The sequence below is a fragment of the Saccostrea cucullata genome, unplaced genomic scaffold, assembly GCF_032062105.1.
Source record: "Saccostrea cucullata isolate Sc308-1 unplaced genomic scaffold, CSIRO_AGI_Scuc_v1 ctg2458, whole genome shotgun sequence".
NCBI lineage: Eukaryota > Metazoa > Mollusca > Bivalvia > Ostreida > Ostreidae > Saccostrea > Saccostrea cuccullata.
In genome coordinates, this window is record NW_026928295.1 from 144,612 (window position 1) to 170,018 (window position 25,407).

Here is a 25,407-nt window from a genome sequence, read left to right on the forward strand (position 1 = left end):
TAGATAATATATACACATGCATTTTAAATCCCTTTTAGAATGTAGAAATATTTTAATGAATATCTATTTATTGTTTTTGTTTGTTGTTTAACGTCACTCTCGAGAACTTTTCTCTCATATGGAGACATCGCTAACTAGCGGAGAGCTGCAAATTTGACCTATGCTGGTCACTCAGGGCCACTGAACAGTGATCAAGGGATCTTTTCCTTGCCAGCAGATACTGCGACATGGGACTTTGATTCATCCAAAGGAACTGGTCTTCACGTCCCACAGCACAAGATTCGAACTCAAAACAAACACTATTGTATGCGATGGTCTATTCTATTTTAGCTAGACTGTCAATAAATCAAATACTACGTATATCACAGATCACCTAGAAATAACCAATAACAACGATCCTTCGTTTTTATATATTTATTTCACAAATGTTTCTGTTAAACACGTAGAATACATATATTTTTATTATATATACCTATGTCATTTCTGACTCTTTACAAAAGTGTCACATGATAATAACAAAAACCATAGATAACATAGATTTCTAATTCACCAACAAATCTGGGACGACTCTTATCTAACGAAGCGCCCATGTAAAAGCACTGAAGAAATGGGCAAAAAATAAGAAACTTGAATTTTTAAACAGATGCTACACACCACATATACACAATGAACTGAAAACTAAATGAAACAAAATGACCTTTGGAGGAAAAAAATATGTATATATGAATGTTGGCTGTATATTGCTCTATCCGTGACCTCTTGTCCGGAAGTGACCCTAAAATCGTCACCGGAAGCACCAAGTATTATTTGATTTGACTGCATGATGGTTCTAAATTTAATATTAATACTTTGCTGCTTGCTGAACTTTAAAATATATCATGGGGAAACTCTAAAAAAAAAAATCCTTTTTTTGAAACTTCTCAGTACTAAGGCTTCCTGGGTGAGCGGCGTGCATCATATTTCTACAGTGTAAAATATAAACTTGTGTAATGAAAAACAAACAACGAATGCATTATCAATATATATAGAACTATATATATAATAGCATAATAATAGCTAACTCCTGTGATTAAAATAGGTAAAAAAAAAAAAAAAATAAACAACGAAAATAAGAATGGCATCGTCCATCCAATCATTCGCACATTCAATATCACATCAAAATTTCACGTTTATCACATCTGAGCACAATTTGAATGACCTGCCACGAAAATTAATCAAACACAATCTCTACTAGCTACAAATATACAATTTTTATAATATGTATTTACAAGTATGTACCACAAGATAAAAGTTGTAAGAGATCAACTATTCTACCCAATCCCCTGTAGTGTTAGAATATTATTATTTAAGAGAGAATTAAAACTATTAACTATTGAATCTAGTAATTTTTTTTTTATATGGTCACCTGATTACCAAATGTAAAGCATGGTCAGACATATATATGTGTAATTAATTTGAAAACACCATCAAACGACTTATTTTAACAAAATGAACAGTTTGTACAGCTCTACTTTTTATAAAGTTCGAAATCAAAATGACCGAGAGGAAAAAATATAGTAAAGAAAAAAAATAATTGAATTTCAAGTGAGCAATTACTATAATAGAAGGAATATTTAATGATACTTAGCAAAAAATTTAGTTCATAGAGAAAACTGGTGTGTGAACCAGTTCTGCTGTCGAGATAGCAAACTGCTTAAAATCACATCACTTAGAAAAACACATTAACAAACAAAAAACAAAAAAAAACAAACAACTGAGAACAGTAGTGGGTAGTGTTTGCATCATGGTTTTCTAATACTTTTTATATTCCTACCCTGATTACATTTGCGATATTCCATTCCCTAACCCGATGAGTGATACAATTGCATGTCTATAACAAATACTTGCTTGGATTCAAAGAAATACAAGAGAGTGCCAGCTAAAGGAATTAATTTGGCCTTATACAAGTTTGAAGATAAAAGTACATCCAGGACCATGTTCAATAATCTAAGATGGAGGATGTTAATAATGCAAACACTACTCACTTTTTTTAACTCAAGTACAATACCAACACATAGAGGCACTTTTTCTAGAGCTACAGAATCAAATACCTTGTACACAACAAATGGGCATAAGCACAGGTCTGTTAGAACTCAATGCATTTAGATCAATACAGAAGGAAAAGGTTAGAAAGATAAGAAAACAACCAAAGCTTAAAATAAACAGACTAGTATTAGTCTAGTTACACTTATTTTACATGTTTTGCTTAGTGTTTAATTACAAGCTGTGGAAAATATACCTGAATGTCAAAAAGTCAGTTGTAGGGTTAAATATTCCTCCAGCAAGGACAAAATTGCAAAAATTAAATGTTAAAATTTTTCCTTATTTACATATTACAATGATTCAATTGTTCAATTTTGAAAACATCAATTTTGTTAAAAACAAACAACAAAACTGTTTCAACACTTAAAATTATCCAGGCAAGTTTTTTTTTGAATCAATTTAGCTGTAACAATTCTTTTGAGAGAGCCTACCATTTGATAAAATACTGCATTTAGAAATATAAGGCATCTTTTTTTCTCATTTGCTGCTGCTGCAAGATGAAAAAAAGAAAATCTGACCACCGGAACTCACCAGGATGTAGTCCTAACGTTAAAAAATCACAGATAAACAGTGTAAAACAGCATGCATATCAGCCTGACTGTAAAGAAAAGATAACTCCTGACTTCAAAGGGAAGATAACTGACTCCACATGGTTTGTGGAACAGGTAATTTCTTAACCCTGCAGTGATGACCTAGCCATTGGAGCAGGGGATCAACATTTAACAGAAAAGGAGGTATACTAATATATAACTGTTTGATAATCTTCAGGTGTCTAATTTACATTTAATGAGAATTGTTTGAAGTTGTATGAAAACAAATAGTATCTATAGAAAGCTTGCATTTGGTGGAGTGGTGAAAAAGGATTTGCTTTTGGTTCTAATGATTTGCTTTGGTTTCAATTTGGGAGAAATTCTACGAGTGTCTGTGTGTGTGTGTCTTCTTTTTCCAATTTTTTTTAAGAGTTAGAAAAGTGTTTTCAGAAAAATTGCTGAAGCAAAGTTATCTATTCCAGGTTAAATAAACAGTTATATAAGAAATAATGTATGAAATATCGAAGCTGCTATGATTGATTGAAAAAAAAATCAGTAAATGAAATTGAAGAGGAAAATGCCACACACATGAAAATCTACATCATTTCAAGTTCTACATTTTGATTTGATTAAAAAGAAATTAAAACAAACAACCTTTATGCAACAATGAAATAAAATACTGCCGGCATGATAAACTCAACACTTCCTTTATAGAGGTGTTTGATACATAATTGATATACATATTTTCATTTTATGTAACATCATGTAGATACAATTCATCATTAACAATATTTACATCAAAATAATCAAAAACAGAGATGAAACAAAACAAAGTTCTACCATCATAGGCAGCCTATACAACGCTGTATGAGTAGCCTCCCTTAGCAGAGTGATATAATGCGACTTTATACATCTACATACAGGTTAAGGAAAGAAAAACATCATTTTATCAGTACATAATCCCGTGTCTTAAGTTGTATGGATGTGAAAGAAGGAGCCTGGAAATATTTACAAGTCCACACAAAATATACAGATAATTATATACAGTGTTTTAGTGTGTGATTTTTATGACCTCATGATTGAGCAAACACAAGAGTGCTGTCTGACAGGATTAATACTTCTTTACATTCCAAAACCCGATCATTCACCAAGCGTACGATTTACAAAAACATACTGATTCTACTGCTAAAAATTTTTTTCTACACATGATAAGAAATCAGTAAAACATAGATTAGAAAGTATATAGTTCTTGGCCATAATTTTGATACCAATATTAAAAAAAATTCTTTCAACAATGAATTTCAGGCCAAAAAAAAAGCGTTTTTTCATCCAAGAGACATATTCCGGTTTTTAAATGAACTGATTAGTCAATGCCCTAAATACCTAAATACATTTTGTCAAATGTTGTCATTAGAGAGAAAAGGAAAATCTCATTTGTCACTTAATTAAAAATATAGGTCATTAGAATGGATTTATGGGAACAGCCATCTAAACTTCAAACATGGATTTGCGTAGGTTGGGGGTGGGGCACTAAAATTTGTCAGAGGACTAGTCAAAGACAGATTTCATTAGGTGTCTGAAATTGACATCTCTTCCTATAAATGAGTTTCCATAGCAACAACTGTCTCTAGATGCTCTAATCACAAAATGAGATTTGGTGAAACTTAACTGGATCCATTGAAAGAGTAAACTCCTGATGATTCATTGAAACAGAGAGAAATATGATGAAAAATTATAATATCTGAGGCAAGAATGGTCGCTTTAACATAAACTTCACAGTTAACGTAATCTTCACACAGGCATGCAGATAATGGAAAAATCAATGAAAATGTCCTCGTTCTGAATGTCAGATTCTCTCTGAATTCTGCCTCATGTGTAACTTATGTAACTTATAAGTACATGTATGTATTTTCACAGACATTCAGTTCTAACATCCATAAGTTGAAGAAATTCTTGATTTTGAAACCAGTCACAGAGACTGAATGTAAATGATCTGCATCACCCAAAGGATTAAAATAAGCTATCAATCAACATTTGCTTGGATTAGATGATATAAAGATGGCATATTTCCCTCCCACATCTTTCTTTAAAAAGAAGATACAGGAGAAACTGACAGGTTTAAAATATGAAGAAAAAAAAATCTTGGAAATACATTAGTAATGCAAAGGAGCATACCTGTCAAAACAGCACATCAACTTTAAACTGAGAAAATGAATCAATGAAAATTAAAGCATAATTACATTAGGAAAAAATACTTTGCTCCAATATTTTATAAAGTAAAACAGTTTTCAACATTTTTCATTTAAAAAATTTTGTTTTCCCCACAAACTAACATGGTGGGAAAAAAACACTTTTAAAAAAAAATTAACAACAATAAAATCATTACCTTCATTAACAACTCTCATCAAATCATTTGACAGATGTTAATTCAATTAACACCTCATGAAAAACTGCATATTAGAAATTCAAGAAATCAATATGACTTTGAGAGGCTTCCTTTCTTCTAGTGAGCCATTGATAATCTGCACTTAGCACTAAATCCCCTGCCCTGCAGCTAAAGGATTTACTTTCTAATAACCTTTCTGAATTACGAAAAACAATGTTCAAAGTATTAAATTTTCACTGATGATCCCTTCGCATCATTAGATTAAAAAAAGAATATCAAAACATAAATGCCAACAAATTTTACTAATTTATCAAGAGTCGTGAAGAAATAGTCTGGTCAGTTTTTCACATCTATCAGTTTTTCAGACTTCACATACAATGATGTCATAAACATACCCACTGAATGAAAAAATCACACACTTTATTCCCAGCTCAACAAGTCAGGGATAGTGACCTAATGAAATTTCTTCAGAAATTGCAATTCATCGTTCTGTATCAACAGACTTTTTAAATGGCTCCATCGCTGTCCATTCCATGAGGTGTGGCTACTGTATATAGAATAAATGTGAACTCCTTGAATAGCTCTCTGTAGATGTGTTCGACACACACTTGAGTCTCCATCAAGAAATCTGTTGCAAACAGACTGAACATGCACTATTATGTCTGAGATCAATCTTTCTCCACTTTCAATGTTTTCACTCTTTTTCCTGGACCATTTGTCCTCTTACTCTGCACTGTTATCAAGTATAGAGGCTTTGTTAATTCTCACTCTAGTGTCAGCCTGCACCTCTCTTTCAGTAGTGAGTATGCAGGGCATCCTCCTACAGTATTGCTCTGTTGTTCAAGTTGCTGATTTTATAGTGCTGCCACGTTAAGAAGAATCTGGAGTCGGTCTAGGGGGGACAACAAAAATATTTTTTTTTTGTAAGACACAACAACTACTGAAATGATATTTTGATCTCCAGTCTTCTCATCACAATCTTTTTCCTATGCATTCAACTAGGGCAGAAAACCATCATTATCGAACCATGTTATTGGATTCTATAGATCCGGCTGGACCCGTGCCAACCGGATCAAAGTCAAAATCCAGACTGCCCTCCAGGTGGATTTCCTGCTGGAGCACTTTCTGCATGTCACTGTCTGATTCAAAGAAATCGGGACTCAATTCGCTCAGGGAAGTACCAGAACTGGTTTCAGAGATGACTGGCTGGGCCGCGATAACGGACTGCGTTGAGGTCATGTGTGGAGAGCCAGCCAGAGCCTGGTGAAGTGAGGTGATGACGTTCCTAGCATTCTGCGGTGAAGAAACCAAGTTGTTGTTCAGTCCATTGCTCAGACTCATGTTTTGTCTGGGCACTGGACACAGATTTGTGAAGCCTGTGCTTTGTTGTGAGGTGGAGTAGGGGACCTGATTTGTATTTGTTGTCTGTTTAGTGTACTGCGTGCTTGGCTTCTGTGTCAGGGCCTGCCTCAGTAGGGAGTCTGAAGGCGACTGCCGGATGAGGGCCTCAGAGCTCTGTTCCAGACAGCGCTGTAACAGAGAGGGCTGAGAGGGGGAGGTTGGCTGTCGATTCATCATTGGTTGCTGTGGAGACATTGGCTTCATGTTGGGCTGTGGCGAGTGCTGCTGCTGGCCATAATTCATCATATGGTTGTTGAAGTTAGGGCTCAACTGTTGTTGAGGTGAGCGTGCTGGCGAGGACATCTGTGTATTAATGCTCAAAGAACTACCAGACGGGCTTCCACTGTTCTGCTGCATTAGTAAGGCCTCTTGCTGAGAGTACATCGGGCTGTGTTGGGCTGACTGAGGGCTATTGTACATTCTTATATTCTGCTGCTGCTGCAATGGCATATCCCCAAATCCTCCATTAGACAACAAGAGTTGCTCTAAGCTTCCCTGTTGTTGAGGACTTCGTCTCATGGAATCTTGGTAGGTGGGTGGAGCTGGGAGGGTATTACCATATTGATTGCTGTCATTGAAGTTGGCACTTTGATCATTATACTGCGACATGTTCATGTTTCCATTAGAAGACATCATCTGCTGTGTTACATTCTCATTGATATTTCCTTGACTGGAGTTGAGCAAAGAGTGTACCATACCCCCTTCTATCATCTCGATCTCACTGGGATCCATCCTGAGCCCCATGTCGTCTGGTAGTCCCATATTACTATCCAGCTTCATTCCGTCCACCAGGCTGCTGATAATGGGATCGTATGGAACGTCATTGTAGTTTCCAGACGTATCCAGTTCCTGGCCCCAGTGGATTGGGGACATCCTGGGCACCTGATTATCATGAAGGTCTGGCTCTATACTTGCTGGTATTGGTGACAATCGACCACAGCTACTGGCATTAGAACTCGCTCGAGGTCGGAAGTCTGGACTCAACTGGAAACTCAGTGGTGAGTCTAGATAGTCCTCTGTTGTTGATGAGGGACTGTTGCTCTCTAGGGCGGCCCTCAGAGCCTCTACTTTCTTTTTGACCCGGCCTCGTCGTTTTTCGTAGCTTTTGGTCTCCATACTGCTGACTCTCCGTCTGGGGGTTTTGCCGGGCTTGGCATCCGGATTGATGACCCACCAGGAACTTTTGCCCGTACCTTCATTTTGAATTCGCATGAAGCGGCTGTGTAGAGACAGGTTGTGTCTGATGGAGTTCTGAAAGAACAAATAAAGCAGGTTTTACTTAACTGTGTTATAGTGAGCACCTCATATACTCTATATATTACAAACATCACAAATATCTCACAATTTAAAAAAAAACATTTAATTATAATTATTTTGAATTTTCAATAATAATACAAGAGTTGAAATGTCCAATAATAAAAATTGCTTATCATTTTTTCTCAGTTTCTAGGAATGTTTATATTAAGTATATACCTGATATAATGTGATATTTTAAACTTGATAATTATCATGGAAAGACAAATGCACAAAAGGCTCATTGAAAAGTACAAATGTATAGACAGGAGAAAAAAATTAGGGAAAAAATCTGAGTTTGAGATAATTAGAGTTTGTCACATAGAGGAGGGAATTTTTTTACAGACAAGACTTACTTAATAAATACATGTAGGATTCTGATATACTTATAGCAGAAATCTTATCTGCTAATTCTTACATCATGATAACCTTTGGAAAAGGCCATCACATCAACACGTATATGTAGACCACCACTTACTGACTAAAAAGCATCTTACTGTGGGATCCATATTAACTTTGTCATGATATTTAATATAAAGGTGAGAAGGGGAGTGTTACATTTAGCCACTGACAACATGTACTGAATGTATAAATGCATTGCCTTGCCCTTACCCCAGATGTGATTCAAAGTGTAGTATCTATTTAATTTCAAAGTTATAACTAAAGATTTACATCTGCACTGTGTGAATGTATCAAGATGAATTTCCCTTTAATACAAATCACTTCATAACCACTTCAGGGCTAAGAAGATATTTCCAGTTTGACTGGTGCAATTGGTGTTCTGCAAATATTCAAGTCATGGGCTCAAACATGACAGCAGTCAGAAAATTAGACACAAAACATGTACCTTTTACACTCAATCTCATACCTATCCCAGACTCCTTTAACCATTATGATTATCTCAGCTTACCAATTCTAAACCACTTTTCTCAATTTCATACTCATTATATATATAGGCTAAATCCCCAAGTTACCCTTTGACTCAATCTTGAAAAACATTAAGCTAACCCTCCACCCCTAGCCTCAATCTCACACCCAAACATCAGTACTGTAGTCTAAATCTTATAGCCATTCTAGCCCTCTAGCCTGGATCTCACACCAAGTCTTAACCCCTTACCCCTAGCCTCAATCTCATAAGTTAAACCATTTTCAGACCCAAGCATCATTTTTATCCATTTTAAACCCCTTATAATCCCAAATTTAACACAAAATTCTGGGACCCCCTTACCCATAGCCCTAATCCCCTATTCATTCAGATGGCTGAGTCCACCTTTAATTTTGCAACCAATAAGTCTGCCAACATCCATCTCCTACACAATTAGATCCTAGCTTATCTGACAGTCTCATACCCACTGAACACCCCCAGCCTAAAACTCATACTTATCCCTCTCCCATCCCCCATCCCTGCCTCTTATACTCATTTGACCCTTTACTTCTTGCCTAAGTCTCAGACTAATTCTAACTTACACAACATAACTCTCATTCTTAGGATACAAGACTTTCTGCTGTAACAGTTAATCGTGTGATACCAGACTTTCTGCTGTAACAGTTAATCATGTGCTACCAGACTATCTGCTGTAACAGTTAATTGTGTGCTACCAGACTATCTGCTGTAACAGTTAATCATGTGCTACCAGACTATCTGCTGTAACAGTCAATCATGTGCTACCAGACTGTCAATCATATGATACGAGACTCTCTGCTGTAACATTGTTTGAATCATCATGTGGTCTTACACAGACAGGAAACAGTAGCAGTTCCTACAGGGATCTGACCACCAAGGTTACATCCCATTCATACGGATTTCTCAGTAATTCTCACACAACAATTTACATCAATGGGGGACTCCCTCGTGTCTATAATCAGGATATTAAACATTGTGATTGGCTAATGGCTGAATGAGTGACCCCTGTCACTTGTACTTCTTAACTGAGGTCACATTTTTCTGATATTAAATCATTACATTGTTATCAAGAAACAAATCTCCACTTTTCATCCTACACTAATTGTTATTTTATAATTATAAATTGTCATTTTATTAATTGACAAATTTTGCAAATTCATCTATAAAAGGTCACTATTTTTAATAATATTAACTTTCATGTAAATTATAGTTGAGTCTGATTTGTCAAGATTTGCTAACAGAAAAATTATTGCTTGCTGAATGATGAAGCTATATCCTTCAGCCACTCATTTACATTGCTTGATGATGAGTGATATTCCAAACAAAAGTGGATGCACTGAATTTATGCATGCAAGGTTCACTGTAATATGTATATTTGTATAAAACCATACATGTTAACCTATTGTGATGAAAAATAGGGAGACCTCAAAAGCGGTAGCATTGCGCGCGTGTTGTTTAACGCTTGGATTATCGATATCTTTCATGTAATATAACATGTATATTATCAGCCACATGAAAATAATTAATCTTTAATATCAACAGCAAAGAAGAAGACAGAAACACCTTAAGTTTGACATAAATTGTACAAATTCAAATATTTTTCATGCTCATCATTTTGCTTGGATTGGCTGCTTTACTTAGCCTTTTGAAGAGTGATCTTTGCTGATATAGCCTAGAAGCTGCAATAAGTCTGAATGTTCATTCAGTTTTTAAACAAAACAAATGATGACATGGTTTAATCAAGATCTAAAACAAGATCCTATCTTTCGTTATATAAATCAGATTTCTCGCGATGATCGAAAACTAGAGATGTGCCACATGGCTTGGTCAATCGAGTGATTTCTATTGACTTTATTGATAAAGTTGTACATGTGCTTTTAAGACGATGTCAAATGTTTTCATCTAATTCTTAAAATTTTTATGGCAGGGATGTTGATTATTTTATTAACCAATGTAATCACTTTTCCTATTAAAGGGAAATTAATTTTTAATAATAAATTTTTTGCAATGTTTTGAATTACTGAAGTTGCTGAATTTCAAGAATTTGAATCCGTTTTTTAAAGCATTAAATGTTTTCGAAAGGGAAAAATAATTAAGAGTGGAAAAATTAATTTAAATAATAGTACTATTGGGAATTTCTTTTTTTATTTATGTAAAGAAAGATTTAAAACAACAAGTGTCAGCAGAAGAATATTAAAGAGCATGTGAAAAAAAATAAAATAATTTTGGTCAAATCAGGGATATAACAAATACACATGGTAAATTATGAAACCAATTAAATTACTTAGCTGATAAAAATACTTTTTTGCAACTGTATTTTGTTATATCAATGTATAAAAAGAAATTTGTTACGCCATATTATATAGCTATCCTTCCATCTCTGACGTTAAGGCCTTCGTTATATCAAACCAATCGAGCAGACAGAATGGTTATTCTGAAATAAGAAGGGTCCCAATCGAGTGGGCCCCTTGTGTTGTTGTCGTTGTCAAATCCGTGCTTGAAATCTATATACAAAAAAGCGTTTGTATGATTCCGAGTCAAATCACGCGAAAATAGTGACTGACTGAAATTAAACATGCAAAAAGGTTCACTACTTTATACAGCTTTTTAAAACTTTCAGTAAATCGGTAGGCGGGAGATGGATAATAAATTTTGGAGAGTAACATGTATGATAAAACTTTCAGTTTCATATAATAAATATTGCATGTAGTTGAGTGTAACATCGAAAACTGTCAGACTTGAAAACCATTGTCAATGTGTGTAACCTTGCTGTCCTCAGTACCCCTAGCTTTGGTAAAACTGACAATGGTTTTTCGTATAACCGAGGCCCCGTGTCACAGCAGGTGTGGCACAAAAGATCCCTCCCTGCTCAAATGGCCGAGCATAGGCCTAAATTTGCAGCCCTTCACTGGCAATGGTGACGTCTCCATATCAGTGAAATATTGTGGAGAGGGACATTAAACAGTATACAATCAATCAATCAATCAATGTGCCTTGTTTGACAACATTTTTCTAAGGGTGAAAACTTTTAATGTTAAAATCAACTACATGCAATTATTATATCTATTCAACATATTAATACTCAATTTGTATAAATGTTAGGGATGAACTCCACTTATTTTCTCAAATTGTTTGGCATCATATCTTTATTCCTGGTTGCCAAAATCATCGCTAATAATGCCAAATAAGATGCTCACCAAAATTTCCCATTTGTAAAGAAATTGTTCTTGTTATTAAGGTTTCACATGCATTTCAAATTCATTACATTCAAACTGGTTCTATGTTATGTCTCCTAATATCAAGTCTGAATTTACAGGACATTTTTATGTAACTTAAATTAATGAACTTTAAACACAAGTATCTTGGGAGAATGTGACATTTAGTGCATACAACTCTCTCTACAAAGAACACTGAATATTACACAGCGATTGCTTCCCTCTGATTAAGGACCTATTTCCTCCTCGCTGCCCCAGTGACCTACTTTTCTTCCCCTTCCTGGTCATACAGTGATACTACAAAAGCTCTGTGTCACTTACAATTGTCAGTGGAATTATCAAATCACTCGAAAATGTCTGAGTGATGCTAGACCAGGCATCTTACAATGGCTTTCAATATATCTGGTATCGACCCCACACGCAGAATGTCATATGCATGAGATGCAACTTCTTTTTAAGGTTCAAGTCTTATATAAGCATGACAAGTGTTTCATGTCAGAAACCTAATTCAGTGCTCAAATCAATTCAGAGATTCACACTGAAAGTTTCAGAGAAAAATTTTCTGAACACAAAAATTTAATTTTCATAAAAATTATTCAATGATCACCAAATTGACAAACATTCACTATACTCAGATATATAAGGAAGCATATTATAACTGTGTGACAACTCCTTTCAACATATTCAATTTCAGAAACATAATTTCCCACTTCAACCACAAATTCTTATATTTAAACATAATATTGCAGTACATATGACACATTAAAAAGTGTAAAAGCTCTGACATTTCGATTCAACATGGAGATATAAGTTGGCTACCTTGTAGTTACAGATGACTTTACTGTATGACTCTGACTGACACACATGAAGGCCCCCGGGCCCCCATCCTCGTGATTAGTGTTGTCTATAACACACACAGACTTAAGGCTGGAGACAACCTGATTTGCCTGTTTCTTTGATCTCTTAATTGACTTGTTAAACACATCAATCAACATGGGACCTGATCCTCATAATCATATAATGCTTGCAACTCTCAGTCAAAGTTATTAAACCATGGGGAATTTTCAATATTATTTCTCTGCTTGACAATGCATACATTGTATGCAATGTATGCATAAATACCGTATAATCCCTATTAACTGCCCTCATTTAAAAATCTATAAGGGGGCGGTTTTTTTTCTTCTCTGCTTTAAATTATTTAATGACATTCTTATACTTCAAAAATTTTAAAGAACAACTAAAATAATGTCAAAGTTTACTTTAAGTGAAGGTAATTCACCCAATTTATGTGATATGATTCATTTTCCACTGAGAAATTGGATAATAGACAAAGTACATTTTCACTTTGTTTAAAACTTGGCAGACTTTTGATACAATTCGAGATGATTCTAATCACTCTACAGGGGGCCCTTATTTTCTAATAATTGAAAAAAGATCTATCCCCAATAGGGGCAGGGGCGGTTAATGGGGATGATAAAACAATTTTTGTCATTTTTAAGGGTTTTTTTCTCTCTCTGCTTTTAACAACTGTCTTTAAATACATGCATCTTCCTTCCTCATCTGAATAAATTTAGCTTTCCTTTGAGACATCATTTGAGGATATTGAATACTTATCAATTCCTGTATGTATTTATAAAGTGTGTTTGATAGTTTCAGCATAGACAACATCATAACATGTACAGGGTCCAGGTCAAAAGGTCAAACAATTATTTTATTTTTGACGCCATGAATGCCATTCTACTTCTAGTGCAACACAGGAATTTCAAAATTAAAAATCAAAATCTATCCCCAAAAGTTTAACAGTATTAGTGATAAAACTATTGTCATGTATAATCAATTTTCATTCACTTCAAGCTCTTCAATTTTCTAATGAACTACCAAACAAATACCACGGTATGTCCCTGCAGACATTGATGACAATACCAGTTTAACACAAAAATGCTATGCCATAAAAACGTTTATAAAGAATTTTTAAAGTAGTCGTGAATATTTGAAGCAATTGGAAGCATGTACATTAAATCCTTTTTTCAGTTATTGTTGACTTTTTTACCACCTTAATTAAATGTAAGATCAGGCTAATGACAGGAATACAACATTATGGATTTTTACTAAAATCAAAAATGCAAAAAAGTACAATCATTCTATGAACTCAATAATAAACTAGGTTATGAAGGGAGACGGCTAAATTTGCCTTGGTTGTTGCTAATTCTCCCATTCACTTTTATTTATGAATAAGATTTTTTATAAATATATGTAAATAAATCAACTTTTAAAACAAAGTTCAGGGTCATTAAGACCCTTTGAAGTAAACTTTGGGGATCACTTTGGGGGATATTTTCAGATTTTGCTTTCAAATGTTATACTAATAGCTATATTGCCTCCTTACTACGTCACACATTAATGCATTGTTGAAGAAATTGAAAGTCAAAATAATTATTTCATTAACACATTGTATCGATTTCACCATTTGGGTATCTTGAAGTACAAGTCACTCAAAGTTGACATCTGAAAATTCATTATTGCATAATTATTAAACATTTTGCAAAACCATTCTTTAATTATTTGAGCTTTGCTGACCTTTTTATTACTATCTTTAGCCTTTTTGACAAATTAATTATTTCCTGAATTTCAGATGTGATCTTTTTTTAAATTCAGACTTCCAGTTTTGTTCAGAATAAGATAGCATATTAGGAAATTTTAATTGATTGTTAGCATTGATATGCTAATTCCCATCAATCACTGTGACAGTCACTTACTGACTTGGAAATGTATGCAATGCTTTATTCCTAGAAATTCCTAATGCAGATTATCTAGGCAACAGCATTGATCCAGCAAATTTAAAAATTTGTTTTTCATATTTTTTCTGTCACAGCTAGTGCTATAAAATCCTTTTGGGATGTTTGGGGGAGGGAGGAAAGGGGGTATTTTGTATTTTTCTGCATCCAAATTCTAAACTAAACTTTGAAATTGAAAAAGAGATTCAATGGAAAGTTTGAATGCTTTTCAATCATCTGGAATTGAAAGTGTTACATGTACACACAGATAGAATGACAGACAAACTGATCTATTCAAAGAAATATGATTCCCCAATTTCACTGAAAGAAGGGGACAAAAAGCCATTCACTCTGTAATTAATGCTATTAAAATCAATGATTTTATCAATACCCATTTCCCTCCAATGCAATTACCAATAATATCTATTAAAGACTTTCTCAATGGGGCTCAAAAATATATTTAAAACTCTCAATAAAATAATGACAGGATTCCAGCCCCCCTCCCCCCTCTTCATTCCAACTACAGTACTGTAAATGTATTATATTTGGCGTGTACGATATTTGGCAGAAATTGAATTCTCAACAAGTTAGCGTAGATTTGATTTAGCGCAATCTGAATGTGTTAGATATACCTGTATGATATACAAGGCATTTAAATATTATAACCATGCCAAAATCGCTAATTAGAATACACCGCTAGATGTAATACGTTTACAGTAATTTAAAGTTTGTAGAACAAAACAGGTAAGATTTCATTCTTAAAAAATAAAATTAATATTATTGCACAAGAAAGAACACACCTAATATTATCATGTGATGTCCCTTTTTTTATGCTACAAAAATAATGATAAATTGACACCATGTGACTATAATTTACGCATTTTACAAGCTCATGTTTACATCAAACTGAACTAGGATGACATGACTCAAAATTTGAGTGCATGTTGATTCAATGCCTATTGACCCATATGCACTTTTCTCTACATTTCCCCGTTGCCCCTTAATGCGCAAAACATGGATGAAGGAGTGTTCCAGTTTCTTTGAGCTAATGGTGTCATTATTACATCAAAACAAACACACCTTTTCACATGCCCCTTTTTCTTTGTATCTATCAAAGTGACATCCAATTTACTTCATAACAATATTCACAGTCATGATCACGACATGCTTTATTGTAAGATTTGGTATAATGCCTGGCTGATTTCGAGTCGTACAGAAGCTTTATAAATTAGAGGTCTATATATAGCTTTTAAACATTAAATCGGGCCACTTTTCAATAAGTTCCTGGGTGCACACACACACAGAAGTTTTAATCAGATTGTTAAATCAAGGTCATTACACCACATTTAAATGTACCCTTGCATAATGCAGGCTCGCAGCGATTCAACCATGACAAAATGTTGTGTCAGGTCCTTGAAATCCACTTAACATTTCTATTCACTCCGAGTCAAGCCAATTTTATACACTATAGATATATGTACAATTACTTAGGTGACCAATTGGGGGGAAGTGGTCACACCAATCTAGGGCAACTTTCAGCATGTTGAGCATGCAATATCCCTATATATATCTTCATCATATTCACCCCTAGGAACAACCCTATCAGCATGTTGCAGCTTAATTGCCATTAAACCATATGCTCCATCCATAATGTCACACTAAACACACGGAGCCCAGTCAGTAATATAACAATTACAGTGCTATTTTATTTATTGCACTCTTCACTGAGCTATCATGATGTGGAAACTAGAGGAAATGAGCAGGAAAGAAGCATTATCATTGCACACAGTAATTAGAACACAGAAAATCAGAAAATAGCAGCAAGATCACATGAAAGACTAAATGCCTCCCCTAAACATAGGAATCTCTCAACTTAAAACTATTCTCAAACTTATTAGCTACTTTAAGCTATTTATTTTCAGTCACTTATGCATGAATAGGAAATGTATGAGAAGAAAGGCACAAAATGAATTTTATATATATTTTGACCAGACAGAGTCATATAGTAACAAGAAAACCCATCGAATGACAGAACCCGACAAATGTTTTGACCTCTGTCTTGCACTCAGCAAGGTCCATGGTAACTTGACACCTGAGCTGCCAATAGAGATCAACACTGCATGAGCATATTCATGCAGTGTTTAATATTCAAATTCCAATTATACAAACTCATATATTAACATTTTTATCTACACTGTGTGTATTTCACCAGGTAGATATGATAATAACTGAGATTACCGCTGATAAAGATATGACCATGAAATGACCATTACTGCCCTATCTGACTATATATATACATACTTCTATCTCTAAGAATATAGGTCAGGGAACATTAAAACAACCCCTGAGTTCTAAGATTTATACAAACCAATTCACTTAAAATTTTATTGCTAAAACCACCGAAAGGGTAAAAAATATTTCAGTCTATATTTACACAGATTGTATTTAATTAAAGTCATTTCACTTCAATTTAAATCAGCTTGCATAAATTTGAGAATCCCATATTCATTTTATAACAGCTGTTGTACCCAATGCATATTGTGTGTTTTTTCTGCATCAAATTATATAATTTATAAATTAAACCTTCCATCATATTTGTCCATATAAAGTAAAAATTTTTATGACCCCATAAAACAACTAGACGCTTTTTCTGCTATAGACTGGCTGTGTCTGTCTGTCTGTCTGTCTGTCTGTCACTCATTCCACATGTCTAACAATTCTTAATAAAGTACACAGATAAAACCTATCGGTCTTCAAATGCAAATATTCAGTTTTCAACACAATGGTTTATAAGCTTATTTCCATAATCTTTTGATGTGATTAGCATGCCGTTTAGATATATATCTAAAAACACCGCTAAAAGTACTTTTTATAGATAAAATATTCAAATCTCCATGTTAAACATTATAAAGATAAAAGGAATCTTTACAATTTTATAGGAATATGATGAGGGGTGTTTTCCAAACAATTCCAAAATAAATACATGTACCGGTAATTCTTTTGACTGAATGTATTAAATATTTTACATGACGTTGTATAGCGGCACTTAAAAATCACAATCGAAAGTTTTAAGTGAAACATCATTGGATTGAATTCTACATAGACTTTTTTTAATCATTAAACTCAAGGAAATTTTAAAACATACTATAGATTGCCAAACATTGATACTTTAATGAGAAATTCAAGGTATTTATAAGCAAGAAAATTCTCACTTTGGTTTTTTGGTACAATCTCAGACTAAATCAATTATATATTAAACTAAAATTTTCGAGAAGGGTATTGCATGATTACACTCAAAAGTTTTTGCAAATAAAAAGTGACTTTAATACAATTACTTGAACCAACCCATCCTGCTTTATTTTCACTGTTAAATACTATAGATTAAATCTAAGTTGCCTTGGAAACAATCACCAATCGAAAATCTATTTCACAGATTGATACACTTTGAATTAAAATTGCTGTCAATTAAGGATGTCTATAAAAAGACCATGTACTATGGTTCATTTTCTGAAAAGTCAATTACCAGAAAATACCTATTCCACGGGTATTCAAAATAAGCATGTTAGAAAATTTACAACAAATAGGACCCCCTCTTTCTCTCTCTCAATACAGACTGGCATTTCCCCACCCTGACACCCACTTTCCCCTACATATACAATAAACAGTTTCCTCCTTTCTAAAGAAATGGGTGTGTCATTATGTAACACCCAACATTCAAATGAAAGCTCATATTAAGTAAATGCTTCATTCACATGGAAATTTTTACCACTTCAATGCACATCACTGTACTAACTAATCCTGGTGACAATAAATGACATTCCTTGTACAAAATTTTTATTCCAAGTGCCATCGCAATGAATTTATTTTTCATATAGCAGCTTAATACAGGTTAAAGGAAAACAAACTGTCAACACAGGCATCCAAAATTCATACATCCAAAGCTCTTGTCAAGTTTTACAGTAGATGAGATGTTTATTCAAATTGATAAAGATTAAACATTCAACATCTCATGATCTGGAGATGATTTTTCTAGGAAAGGTGTTGATAAATTTACACTGCAAGGACTGAATTTATACCTCAATGGATTGTTTTTGAGATTGACCTTTGCCCCTCTGACAGGTGCCCCTCCAGAACCAGGGTCAGTCCACACCTCTGACCGACTTACTCTGTCTATATTCCCTACATGTGGTCAGTTGTTTACATTCAGACTGTACGCCAATAACATCACTCATTTGTCATACTTTATAATGGATGCCATTGGATGGTGACTCAAGAACGCATGATTTTTTTCAATGGTTCCATGATCAACCAGGGATATGGTAGTTTTACTTCATTTTCAGATTGCTCAGGCCTATATATATATACGGTGCATTATTCAAAGTGCACTGTCAACGCTAGAGCATTTAGAGATGAACTCTTAGATCTATGGAATGTACAACAAATTCATGCCTTATCTATTGACAGTACACATAGATCTTTCCACATACAATATGGTTTACACTGTTTGGTGTTGGGGGGGGGGGGGGTAGGAGGGTCAGGAAATTGATTAATTTGAAGGATATAACTGACTTCAAAACGTGAACTCTAAACAGCAGAGTAAGGACTACAAAAGTAAAATGAGGTTGCTTAAGCATTGAATTCACATTTTTGGATGTGTTCGGCCCTATAACACACCTGGCCATGCCGACAAATTGAATACCGCGCGTTAGCGCGGTATGATAATTTGTCAGCACGGCCACGTGTGTTACAGGGCCGAAGACATCCAAAAATATGAATTCAATGCTTATATTTACATTCTCTAATTTTCCTTCTTCATAAATGCTTATTTAGTTAATCGTAAATGTGAATTTATTGCCCTTAAAAACTGCCGTGGTTAATAGATGTAAGAGCTGATTGTGACGTCAAATGACGTTGCAAAGTTAAATAACGCAAATAAACATTGCGAGGAAAAAAGTGACAAATTAGTTTTAAACGCATATTACATTAATTTTTACGTTTATTTTTTAGATTTATAGTTTTTCATTTAATTGAAATAAAACATTTTACATTTTGGTGTTCCTAGAGTATTGAAAATGCATATAGTTCTTACTGTGTATTCTAGCGCTAGGTGACAAGGTTTCGCGTGTGTTATAGAAATTTGAACGTCGTGGATTTCTGATAGATTTTATCAGGAAAATTACACTGAATGTAAATATAACAAGTTGAAAACATTTTATTATAAATTATTATAATGGGATTTTTTGTGAAATAGTCAGGCGGGCAACTTGCACATGAAATGTAGATCATTGACCTACTTATTTGAAAATGAAAAATAGCACGATAATCATATGTCTACAATGTACAATGGACTGCTTTTCATTGCAAAGTGGAATTCTTTTGCCATCTGAGTAAATGTCATCCTTAAAATAGATATATGTAGGTCTGCATGCATTTAATTTGTTTGTTTTTTTTTTCTATGAAATGGTGTTGAGGTTTCAGACCCATTTATAAAGTATTATAAATCAGCAGGCATAGGACTTGTTAGATCTGGGTTATAAACAATAGCTTAGTCTGCACCTACTTAAATTACACACCACATTACTGCCATAATCACACCTGACCTGCATAGTATGTGGATGTTTACCTGATCTCAAAGCCAGATTGATTCACTTAAATATTACATGAACAGGCTGTATCTATTGCAGAATATTATATTGTACATATATAACAAGATTTAACCAAAGCCTAGATGGGATTATACAGAATAACTGCATGATCATCTCCAAGTAACATCATTTTGTCATACAATAAAGGCCAATGATTCTGACCCTGGCTTTCTATTTATGGAATTCTCAAGACCTAAATTTCTGGAATGGCATGTGCTCAATCATTGAAAAAGTGTAAATAAATCTCTCAATATGTATTTTACTTACAGGTAGTCCCTAAGACACATGTGTTTGTGTGTTGGGAGGGGGGTGGGGGTCCCATCCTTTAGTTACTAACAATTTTGTCCATTGGATTTTGACTAGCATTTGAGAAACTTCAACCCTCGACATAAGTTGCCATAGGGGGCATCAGTGTTTCATAGGTCTACGCATTTTGTTTTTTATAGTCTTTCTGAAGATAGAACCTTTTAAGTAATTGGGCCAAATTAAACCTACCACAGAGTTTCCTGATAAATCACTCAATTATGTCAACAAGACTTGAAAGTATTCAGGTCACCATTACTGGCATTAGGAAAAGTTTACTGTAAATTACTGGTAGCAATAAACTGCAGCTGAGGAAATGTCACAAAGTGATACCATTAATCCAATAAAAAATCAACATACATAATTTGTTAGCAAATTCCCCTCTCACAAGCCTCATGATTTATTAATTGACTAATTTACTTTTTGAATGTATTCCTCATGTGCCCCCAATGAAATGACTGCACCATCTAGCACTGAAGGTGTCTAATCTATTCTAGGTATCACTTTGTTCTGTTAAAATAACAGATGGATAGGACTCAGTCATTCACAATCTTTTTTTTTTTCATTCTTCTTGCCTTCTTTAAAGAATCACCGATCTCCTGCTTGCACAAATTTTTAGCCTATTTAACCAATTTTTTTTTATATTTATATCTTTTATTAATTGACAAGTACATGGCTTTGCAAGTTAACATTATAAAAGTTTGATTTATAGAATAAATTAAATCTTTATGATCTATGCAGTTTTAATTATCATATTTTTTTCACAATCTTAATCAATTTATGTTAAAAAAAAACCAACAACAAACCCCCCCCCCCCAAAAAAAATATGAATTGCTACAGTGTGCGAAATTAACGGTGGACCGGTAGACAATGTCTATAGAAAATCTAGTCGGTCTATACCGATCGAAATATTAATAGACCGACTTGTCTATAGGAATTCTGAGTAAGAAACTGGTTCCCTGCTTGTCTCTAATAAACAAACCACAAAAAGGAGGACCAGTTTAAATAAAACGCCTGTATTACACTGATGTATTCCGTTCACCCCTTAGTTATAATAGTTTGTTCCACGATGTATGCAGAAATAAATCGAATCGGAATATTTTATTTTTAACATGAGGGGAGGTTAAGTTGTGATTACTTAATGGCCGCGGACACCAAAACAGTGCAGAAGAAACATGTCCTTCTTCGACCGTTTAAAGTATGTTGAGGGTGCACGCCCGGGAATTATTATTACTCTTGTCTATCAGACAGACATTCTCAATGTTTGAGTCGTTTATCAATGCTGTTGTAGTCAGTCGTCTTACCGTGTTTTTTGATTCTTGTTGTAATCTTTTATCCAGTACAAAAACTACTGGAAAGTGTAATTATTTCACCATTTTACATCAAATACGTTTATTTTAATTTCAATATTTTAGCATTGAATGTAGTATTCTAAATTTCGGTCCATAGGAAGTTGCTGCGGTCTATAGAAAATGAAATGTCTATGGACCGAAAGTCTATAGGATTTGAAGTTACTTTCGCACACTGTTGCTATCTAAGTCAGATGAAAATAAATTGAAACTAAATAAATGATGTACTCATTAGCATGTAAATCACTGTTTCCCTCCTAAATTAAGGTGTGATTAGAACAACTGATTACTGAAACACAAATTCAAATTGTACATACATTTCTCATTTTACTGGTTTTATTTATTAATAAATATCTGCCACCTGTACACCTAGCAGGTTCTGAAAAAGGGGATGCTTAGCTTAAATTCAGTTGACCTTTGGACTTACAATCTTATATATCGTGGATACAACAAAATAAATTGGAATTCCAACCGCTTATTCCCTTGGAACCTTGAATGATTGAAAATAGCTGCAGTTCTTTCTCGGTCCTATTGAACTTGAGATAATAGGTTTTGACTGTTAGCAGGAGCCTGTGTGTGAAGCAGCAAGACACTTTGATTTGTACTATACATATGTACAGTAATAGTACAGGAATATTACATTGATACTAAAATTATCCTAATGTTGCTATTCAGGGCTGTAAATTTTGCTCTCTTTCTAGGACAAAAAAACGTGCCTGGGGAAGAATTTATTATAATGAATCTATTACTTCTCTTAGACAAGCTCAGCATTAATTAACCATTACTTAACATTATTTTCTGTTCCACCTGTACTGTCTGAAGAAGTTATGGATGATGTACCATACATGTGTGTAAAGAAGTCATTTCTTTATATTGGGGGATTGCATCCCATTCAATATTACACTGAACCAAACTTTGCACAACTCTTAAAATTCTGCTGACCCTTTTTATTTGTTGAACATTTTTATTTCCCGAAAAATATATGAAGCAGTTAATTTATTTCTCCTTCAGACAAATTGCCAGCAATTTTCTGATCTTCAGACCATGTGCCCTGTGTGATCCAATTTAAATCTGATACTCTGCAATAGCTGACGAGTTCCATCTGTCAGCCTGTCATTAGCTAGGCCTACAGTCAGACATGTATATCCAGAAGTCATTAGTCATGCTGAGCCTTTACTCACTTAAAATTATTATTTAATATTACTAAGTTAACATAAGTCACAGGTGAAATTCAATATATCAGAATTGTTAAAACAATTTGCTTCCAATCCTATTTGAAAAATTGACAGCCAGGAAAATTTTTTTAATTTGCCTGTTTGGAATTCAACATTCAGGGTTGTCTCTAAGACCCATGGGCTGGAGAATATTTACCCCTATAATGATGTTATCCCCTGGCTACTCTTGTATTCCCCCTAAACCACTTGTTAGGGGAGGAACCCAAAATCACCCTTCTCCATTTTTAATGTCCATCCTATTTCAATTCTTAAGGAGAACCCTGCATATCTGTGTGCAATCCTGATTATTATGCATCTTTACCAGATTTTTTTTTTACTCCAAAAATAATAGACAGAGGGGTCATGACAGGTAGTCTACGATATGACAAGGAAATTCATCTGCTTTCCAAAAGTAATTGAATATGACCATGTTGACCAAGTCAAGAAAAAAAGGTCTAAAGAGCCAAATTATCTTCAGTTTCATAGATACTTATGGCTTGCTGTAAAAGTATATAAATTTGTCAATCCTAGTTTAAAATAAAATTTCTTGGCTTGAAGATATTTGGATAAAGATTCTTTTATGACGTGCATATTCAAATGCAAAAAATGTACATGAATATATTAAATGAAATAAAATGAAATTACCAGAAATAATATTCTGGAGAACGAAATGAAACATTATAACGGGACAGTTGTAAACACGTGGTAAGAGCCGCTACGTCACACAGTCAAAACAAACATTCGGCGAGGATCAAAAGAGGGCAAAATTAACCACAGGAATGCGACACCAAATACTAACCTTCCACCCTGCCGAACTCGTGCTGTCACCTTTATCCTTAAAATACGGCACATTTTGTACCATCCAATCATAAATTTGTGACAATGTCAGTCTCTGCTCTGCAGAACTTTGTATCGCTTTCGTAATTAGGTCAGCATAGGATAGATTTCCCCATGCATTGCGCCGAGACGAAGTCTTTTTATTCAAGCCCAGATTGTCTGGTTTCACATGATTGTCTGCTGTCGATTCGTCCGACACAGGGGAACACTGGGCCTCTACCACATCCTCCTGTGGACGGCAGGGCCAAGTATTACAGCGCACTCGCTGCTGTGGCTCAAAATCTGGGTCGATCTCAATGGGTTGACGGACGTCCATTTTGGATGTATGCACTTCTACTACGAGCGTAAGGCACTATCGCGGCTAAGATCCGCTACAAAAACGAATTTGTTATTGTCGATCATATAGTCCAGAGCTTGACACACATTCCAATGCTTATTATCTAAACTATTAATCGCCTCATTTTGTGTTTCACTTGTAAGAACAGCTGTATTTTCAAACCAAAACAAATAATATTTAGCAGGTAATATTCCTCGCATCGGGGGCACCTGATGACGTAGTTGTTGTCACGGGTGATTTGCATATTCTGCGCAATCGATCATTGCGCAACTACTTTCCCTACAACTTCCGTGAATAGGTCAACATACTTGCCAGAAAAGATTTATTTTTAGTGGACTTGGTACCAATGACCGATAGGAATATCATACATACTAAATTAAATAGAGCCCCTCAGATATGTTTGAATGGAGTTGCTATTTGATTAGTGTGTGTATGGATGTGTGAAAGCTCATGTGTTTTGTGACCTTAGAAAGGAAGGGGGTGCGGATCACACAATATACATACATTTTTTTCTCCAGATGAAAAAAGCGGCTATATGCAGATTTTTCTCTCCTACGCCGACGTGAGGCGTAGGTCGTCCCCTCCGATAATTTAGGCATTAAAATCCGTAAAAAAATTCTTCAGCCAGGAAGGATAACTTCGAATTTTAAATATTTTATTGAAATACAAAAATGAAGCTTGAAAAAATTTTTAGCATATGCAACAATATATTTTTTCATCTTTATGTTGAAGGCTTTTGCAACATACATGTAAATATAAAAGTTGACTTTTATACCCTATAAAAAGGGAAAAAAATTTATAAATTTAAAAAATTAAGATTCCTTTAATCCAGCTTTATGATATTAGCTTTGTGAAAATAGAGTGATTTTTGGTGTCTTTCATTGATAGCAAAAGCCTATTTAAACTGTATTTTAGAAATATATGAAGAAAAATAGAAGAAAAAAGTACCAAATAAGCATAAAAATCATGACAATTTCTCTAAATGCCTGGATACGTTATGGTTTTTTAATAAATATATCTGTTGATCAATTTGCAATTAGAAAATGCATTGCTGATATTCCAATTCGCTTTTTCTGCAAAAATATTGGCGATTTGACATTTTTGTCTATAATAATATGATTAACTTTAATTTTAACT

At 34.3% G+C, this 25,407-nt stretch overlaps 1 protein-coding gene across 1 annotated transcript; it reads right to left on the bottom strand.

The window, feature by feature from the left end:
* Positions 1–399: 399 nt before the first annotated feature.
* LOC134277116 (forkhead box protein O-like) lies at positions 400–24,491 on the bottom strand. Its single transcript, XM_062759401.1, has 2 exons — positions 23,896–24,491; positions 400–7,650 (listed from the first exon to the last, which is right to left on the bottom strand). Exons 1-2 carry the CDS (start codon positions 24,247–24,249, stop codon positions 6,016–6,018), a joined length of 1,989 nt encoding a protein of 662 aa, XP_062615385.1. The 5' UTR covers positions 24,250–24,491; the 3' UTR covers positions 400–6,015.
* Positions 24,492–25,407: the final 916 nt, after the last annotated feature.